This window comes from Petaurus breviceps, unplaced genomic scaffold (assembly GCF_028583685.1).
Source record: "Petaurus breviceps papuanus isolate PSGF00001 unplaced genomic scaffold, PetGlider_PUasm1.0 38, whole genome shotgun sequence".
NCBI classification, from domain to species: domain Eukaryota; kingdom Metazoa; phylum Chordata; class Mammalia; order Diprotodontia; family Petauridae; genus Petaurus; species Petaurus breviceps.
The window spans coordinates 76,843,325-76,851,164 of NW_027186304.1; the positions used below are offsets into that span (position 1 = coordinate 76,843,325).

General features: G+C 39.4%; 1 protein-coding gene across 7 annotated transcripts in view; it reads left to right on the forward strand.

Moving 5' to 3' along the window:
* The window catches only part of TRIM55 (tripartite motif containing 55), a 78,554-nt gene that overhangs the window by 36,236 nt on the left and 34,478 nt on the right, over positions 1-7,840 (forward strand). For 6 of the 7 annotated variants that reach the window (XM_069100035.1, XM_069100037.1, XM_069100036.1 and 3 more), the window contains exons 5-8: positions 1,772-2,005; positions 2,395-2,417; positions 2,504-2,628; positions 6,540-6,748. In XM_069100035.1, the coding sequence (XP_068956136.1) occupies positions 1,772-2,005; positions 2,395-2,417; positions 2,504-2,628; positions 6,540-6,748 (591 nt within the window). Of the gene's footprint in view, positions 1-1,771; positions 2,006-2,394; positions 2,418-2,503; positions 2,672-6,539; positions 6,749-7,840 lie in introns of those variants that run through there. The other variant, XM_069100041.1, reaches the window with a different exon arrangement.

A 7,840-nucleotide genomic window follows, 5' to 3' on the forward strand; every position in this document is an offset into this window, starting at 1 on the left:
CAAAGGGCTATAAAACTATGCATAGCTTTTGACCCAGAAATATCACTACTGGTCTACATTCCAAAGAGATCAAAGAAAAAGACTCTCTATATAGAAAAGTATTTATAGAAGTTTATTTTGTGGTGGCAGAGAATTGGAAATCCCCATCTATTGGGGAATGTCCGAACAAGTTACGGTGTCTGATTATGATAGAATAATATCATACCATAAGAAATAATGAACATTGGGGCGGCTAGGTGGCGCAGTGAATAGAGCACCAGCCCTGGATTCAGGAGGACCTGAGTTCAAATTTGGCCTCAGACACTTAACACAGAAACTAGCTGTGTGACCTTGGGCAAGTCACTTAACCCCAACTGCCTTCCAAAAAGCAAAGAAAGAAAGAAGGAAGGAAGGAAGGAGGAAAGAACCTGAGAAGACCTATTTGAACTGATGTAAATGAAATGAGCAGAACCAGGAGAACATTGTACACAGTAACAGCAATATTGTAAGATGATCAATTGTAAATGACTCAGCTATTCTGAGCAATATAATGATCTAAGACCATTCTAAAGCACTTATGATGAAAAATGCTACCCATCTCCAGGGAAAGAACTGATGGGGTCTGAATGCAGATTGAAGAATACCTTTTTGTAACTTTGTTTTCTTCTCTTTTTCTCCATTTTGTGTTTTGTTTCACATGGCTAATATGAAAACGTTTTACATGACTCCATGTGTATAATTGATATCAAATTGCTTTCCTTCTCAATGGGGAGGGAGAGACAGGAGGAAGAGAATTTAGAACTCAGATTTTTAAAAAAACAAATGTTAAAAATGTTTTTACATGTAATTGAGGGGAAAAAAACCAGACTGGATGCCATACTCCAAATTGGAGAGAGCAGGGGTCATGGCAGCAAGGTTCTCCATTCAAGGACCAACTGTTGGATCCATTGAATACATTAGCTGTGGCTAGAGAAACTGGAGGTCCTGGAAAGGTAAAGATTAAAGAAAAACGTCCAAGTCCACCTGTATCCTGAAGTCATTCCCTATGCTGTGTGACCCAGGACCAGAGTTCCTCCAGAGGTCAGCTTCAAATGACTAGGCCTGCTGGGAATGAATCCAACATTAAGGTTTTTTGTTTGTTTGTTTGTTTTGCTTTTTGGAGGGAGAAGGCAGGGCAATTGGGTTTAAGTGACTTGCCCAAGGTCACACAGCTAGTTTTTTTGTGTTAAAGTGTCTGAGGCCGAATTTGAACTCAGGTCCTCTGGGCCAGTGCTCTATTCACTGTGCCACCTAGCTGCCCTCAGCCCCAACATTAAATTTTCAATGATGTAGTTGTGTTGGTACTCATTTTCCTGATTATGAGAAAGACCAAACTGTACTTTTCCTAAAGCACTTGTGTTCAAATCAGCTCCTCTGTGTGTGACTTTAGGGGTTTAGCAAAGTGGTAGCCTCACAGCCATTCAGGGGATGATTTTGCATTATTTTTCTATAATTTTGCACTATTTGTTTGCTTATTAGTTCTTTGCTGAATAAAACAACTGTATACAGTATCTTTAAAAAAAAAAAAAGATATGGAGCAACTAGGTGTCACAGTGAATACAGCACCAGCCCTGGAGTGAGGAGAACCTGAGTTCAAATCCGGCCTCAGACACTTAACACTTACTAGCCCTGTAACCTTGGGCAATGGCTTAACCCCACTTGCCCTGCCCTCCCCCCTCCAAAAAACAAAAACAAACAAACAAAATAAGATGAGCTTTGAAACCTTTTTAATCTGAGCCAACTCAACTCACAGGAATGTTGCAGAAGACAGAAACAGGAGCTATGTGAAAAATTTGATTATCTCTATGGCATCCTGGAGGAAAGAAAGAATGAGATGACACAAATCATTACAAGCAGCCAAGAGGAGAAACTAGAGCATGTCCGGGCACTGATTAAAAAGTATGCAGATCATCTGGAGACAGTATCCAAGTTGGTTGAGTCAGGAATCCAATTCATGGATGAGCCAGAAATGGCAGTCTTCTTACAGGTATGGTCCAATGTGGTCAAAGAATCTAAAGGTATTTACCAGGGGGACAGGTTGGATACAAAAAGTTGTTTGTTGTGGTCAGAGGGTAGGAAACCATCTCTCATAACATATTTGCTATATTTATGTCAATCTTATTACGTTGAACAATTTTGAGCAGACCAAAATATTCTTTCCTTCTGTGCTTGGCTCTTAATTTGATTAGATTACTCAATAAAGTATATTTAAAAGATCATAATGTTTAAATGCAAAAAAAAAAAAAGATTGTGATTTAAATTTGATTGGATGCCTTACACTTTGATATTCTAAAAGGTGGAGAGAATTAAAGATCTGAATGCAAAGTATCTTTGATAAAAAGAAAGAATTAAAGTGGCCTTTTCTTGTTTTCACAGAATGCCAAAACGCTGTTACAAAAGTAAGTAACTTTTTCAGGTTTTCTATTTTTATCCAAGACCATCTAACTGAACAGTGATCGCAACTGCCACATTGTCTTGGTTTCAGAATTTCTGAAGCATCCAAGGCATTTCAGATGGAGAAAATAGAACACGGCTATGAAAACATGGACCATTTTACAGTCAACCTCAATCGAGAAGAAAAGATAATAAGAGAAATTGACTTTTACAAAGGTATATCACCCAGGTGACCAAAAATGGCTGTCTTAAACTGCAGGTGTGTGCAAGCTGCTGGAGGTTGGGGTGTAAAGGGTCACACTCCAGTATCGCTGACAAAATAGAACCTGACAACTTTATGGGGACCATAATTGAAAATGAAGCTTTGTTCCACAGCAGAATGATGCAGCTTGTTGACAAGGGTTATTCTGGCTTTGGCTATCAGAGGGCCCCTTATACCATGATACAATTTGTCCACAGTCAAGTACCTCTGATGGACAGCATCCTTAGTTCCTCCATCCTCACACAAAACATCATCCACAATCACGTAAAATGCCACCCTGTGCTAGTTTGAAGACCAATCAGAAAAGAGAAGGCATCTGGGTGGGAAATTGTGTAGTGTTTGTTTAATTAAATACTGACAGTTCACAAATCAGAGTGTCAGATGGTGTGAGGAGAGAGGTGAGGAAGTTTGGATAAGCTATAGATAGCCTGTGAGGAGAAGCTGGTGCTGAGGTCTAGAGATAAAGTGGACCAGTCCTAAAACACACCATCTATTTTTGATAGCAGAGTAATAAAATGAAGCAGGCATGGTACATAATCTATTACAATTTACTTAGGGGAGAAGAGATCATATGAACACAGATAAAGATTTGGAAGGACCTCATAATCCAATTCCTTCATTTTACAGATGAAAACTTGAGGTCACACAGGTAGTAACCATCGGGTCCTCTGACTCTGGGGCCAATCATCTTTCCACTGTACCAAGATGGGTAATGCCTTTAATTCTTTAATGATCACTATATATGAACACTATACTTATCTTTTTAGAACTAAATCTCAAAATAATCTCCCTTTCCTTCCAATTTCTTGATTTCTTCAGCAGTTAAGAAAAGAGAAGATGTTTTCTGTTGGAACTTTTTGGTTTGATGTTTGGTTGAAGTGGATGTTGGGGTGCCTTAAGGGAGTTAAGAAATTAATGAAGCTCAGCCCCATGCTTGGGGGCGGTGGACTTGTTTAGAGGTGTTTTGGTAGAGACTACAAATGTTTATGTAGGACAGGAGGGGAAGGAAAAAAAAAGACAGGTGCTCCCTGCCATGTTGAGTGGTTGTGCTTCCCCTGTCCACACATAATAAAAGTTATAGGGCCCAGTGTTCAGTGTAGACAGGAATTTTCTAGCTACCATACTGATCCGAGCATAGTGAGTGTACATAAGTTCACCAGCCTTGGAAAATTTCAAAGGGGTGGTGGAGGGAGATGTCTTTCTACTCAGAGCTATGCTGGTAAATATTTAACAACCAGCCTTTTGAAAATACATAACACAATTTTAAGTTAAATCTGCATTATTAACTTTTTCTCCATCATTTTCTTAAGTGCAGAAAATCAAGAAGACAATAAATCAAGCCCTTATTGGTAGTATTTACTGATTGCTAAGACATAAATGCTCACACTGAAAATTTAACAATTGGCTCTCCCAAGCCATTGAGCTAGGTCTAGCACCCTGCCTCTACTTTGTGGCTAGGAGAATTTGTCTTGTATGTAATCTTTTCAATAGTGTTGTTTGGACCAGGCCTACAGTTTTATTTATGTACAGAACTCCCAAATGAGAAAATTCCCTTTATCAGTGCAGAGTCACATCTGCTTTGTCTTAGAGAGGGAGCTGGGAGCGTTGAGAGTCTAAGCCCGTATCTGTCAGAGGTGGACCTTGAACCCAGGCTTTTCAACTCCAAGGATGGCGCTGTATACACTAACATGCCACCTCCCTGGTCTGTCATACTGTACTTAATTAGTTTGTTATACTGTCTTTAAGTCAGAGGTGACCTGGTATATTTTTACAAGTGTGTACAGTCTCTTTGCAGGGCAGCTAGGTGGTGCAGTAGAGTGCCAGGCCTGTACTTAGGAAAACCTGAGTTCAAATCCTACCTCTGACATTTACTAGCTGTGTGACCCTAGGCAAGTCACTTAAGTCCCATTGGCTGGAGCTGGAGAAGGAAATGGCAAACCATTCCTTCCTAGAAAATTCCATAAGGAGTCACAAAGAATAGGAGAGGACTGAACAACAAAACAGTCTGTTTACTCCACAGAAATAAAGTGAAAATGAAAGTCAACTCTATTTGTTCCCTACTTTTCCTGGGTATAAAAGGACAGACACAAGCCTTGAGTCATCTGTGTGACAAATATCTGAATCTTGTAGAGTCCCCATGAAAAGAGCATGGAGCACTGGGTTCAGATGTTGATCTGGACACCAGGTTACCTCCTCATGTCCTGTAAGCAGAAGGAAACTTGAAAGGGAAGGGAGCCTTCAGGCCTACCCACTCATTGGGATAGGTAGCTAGGCTCTATTCAGGCATTTTCAGGTCAGATTTGTCCCAGTCTAGCTCAGTGTTAAAAATTTGAACAAATAAACTAAAGGGCAATTATCCATGTTCATAAAATATTCTTACTTTATGAAAAGATTCATTTAAGTAGTAGTTCCTCTGGTATGTTTTCTAGCTTAGACATCATTAGACTCTTTACTTAGAGGATTAGAAAGGTGAGTCAGAGAGGAAGTCGGCAGCTGTAGGATGCTCTATACTTGCACAAATACATGTGAACATTGACAGATTGGACCTGCTCAAATACACAGAGAGAAAAAGAACAAAAACCTGGATTAGAGCCTCAAAAAGCAATAAAGTTAAATTTAAAATCTTAACAAATTATAAAACTGTCTTTCAAAACAAGTTAACTTCCAGTTAGCTTTTAGAGCTGCCCCTAAGATAAAAATTAAAAAGACATTTTAATAGAATGGAAAAGCCAATGGGAAGGGCAGCATTGCACATTGAAAATGAGGGCTGGATCTGAAGTCACAGGACCTGGGTTTGAATTCCACACCTGCCTACATGTGTGACCCTGGGCAAAAAACTTTCCTGGGCCTTTTCAGTTTCTTCATCAGTAAAGCTAACATTAATATAGTGCTTTCAGGCTTACAGAACACTCTGCATGTGTTATCTATTTCATCCCCACAATAACTTTGGGAGGTTATTACAGGTACTGTAATCATCCCCATTTTACAAATGGGGAAACTGAGGCATGGAGAGGTTAAGTGACTTTCCTAGAGTCACACAGCTGGTATCTGAGGTAGGATTTGAGCTTAGGCTTTCCTGATTCCAAGCCCTATATTCAATCCACTATACCACCAATGAGAGATTTAGATAAGAGGACTATGAGGTTCCTTCTACCTATACAATCTTTAACCTATTAACTAAATATTTAAAACTTTCTGTTTGTAAATCAAGCATAAGTTATTATTATTATTAGCTTAGTAAGAATAAGAACAAATAAACTCCATTGTTTTAAAATTACTGAATCTAATTTTTCTTGGCACTTGGATTGAATGGGTCCCAACTGCTAATTTGTTTTTCATATTTACTATAAAAAATAATAATAAAATAAATATGGTGCAAATAATAGCCAATATTTATATAGTGCTTTAAGGTTTGCAAAGCACTTTATATGTGTTATCTCATTTGAACTTTTCAAGAATCCAGTGAGGTAGATGCTATTATTATTATTTTTTAAAGCAATTGGGGTTAAGTAACTTGCTCAGGGTTACACGGCCAGTTATTTTTGTGTGGGTGCCAAGTATCTGAGACTGGAACAGAATCAATCCTGGGTCTCCTGATGCCGGGGCTGGCGCTCTTACTCACTGTGCCACCTGGCCGCCCCTATTATTATCCTCATTTTACAGATGGGGAAACTGAGGCTCAGAGAAGGTTGATTGACTTGCCTAGGGTCATGCAGTCAGTAAGTGTCTGAGACAGACTCCCAAGTCTAATGCTCTGTGCCACTCTACCCACCATACCACCTGTTTTGCCTGTAGCTTATCTGATAGTTATTTCCATGAAGATGGCACTTTTAATGACTAAAAAGTAACATTCTTTACATATCAGAAGAGGAGGAAGAGGAGGAAGTGGCTGAAGAAGTATTGGAAGATGTCTGTACAGAGTCATCAGGTGAAGAAGAAATTCCCGAGACGGTATCCCAGCTCTCTCCACCAGATACTGAGCCCCAGTCTGTATCTGAGGCACTTCCTGTTGCTTCTGTGGAGCTACCCCATACCCCACCAGCCGCCATTGCCACAGGGGATCTTATAACTCAGGTAAGCTTCTCCTCACCCCTGGGGCAGATAAGGATGGATCATTATTGAGCATTCTGAACAATTTATTCTGACACAAAGCAAAATGTGTGTCAGACATTCCTACACAGTCTACAAAAGAAAAACATTCAGGATGTTTATATGTCAGGGAAGGAAGATCTCAGGGTGAATCATGAAGGAATTTTTAGTTGTCATTTGATTAACAGAATTTCTTCCTCTCTATAAACTCAGTATTTCCGCAAGGAATTTCCTCAAATTCACTTAGTGCATTTTCTGAGTCAGTAATCATTTTGCCTATAAGCTGTAATTTGCAAGCACTTGAAAATGTAAGAATCACTGAAAACTGGTACCAGGAGGTTCATGCCCATATTATGTTCATTAGTGAAAATATAGAAATTCACTTTATAGGCAAGACAGGAACTAAGAGTATTACTATTACTTGAGAACTTCAGTTTTTAGTTCAACCAAGCAAAAAAGAAGCCATATGAGCCATATTAGTTCATTTCTCTTTGACTAACCCTGAAATATAATCTGATCTCTTGTCCTTTTTCAATCATGCAACAAATGAAACCTGGTTTCCTCTGTACCTATGTCTTGTTGGCTGGATTGTTTAAGCATTTTCTTAGGAAGAGCAGGCCACTGCTGTGACTGACTGACTCTCTTCTACGTGTTTCTGGGATGTCATTGTCTAGATTTCTCACTTCCTATGTTCCCACCAGTGTACCCACTGACTTCATGATGCTTTCAGTGGATGAGATCCTTGCCTGTTAAATTGATGAACATTGTGCAAACATCAATGAAGGAGGCCCCTTTGGGCCTTCTGCCTGCTTATCATAGATAACTGAAATTATTTGTCAACCAAAATTATCAAAGTAACATGGAGATAGAGTTGTTAAAAAAATTTATCCCACCCAGACATGTTGGCATACACCTGTAATTCCTGCTTCGTGAGAGTCTGAGGCTGGTGGATTGTTTGAGGTCAGGAATTTTGAGCTGCAGTAGAACTAAGTTGATTGAGTATCTACACCAAGTCTAATTTGATGAGCCCCTAGGAGAATGTGTGTGCGTGTGTGTGAGTGTGTGTGTGTGTGTGTG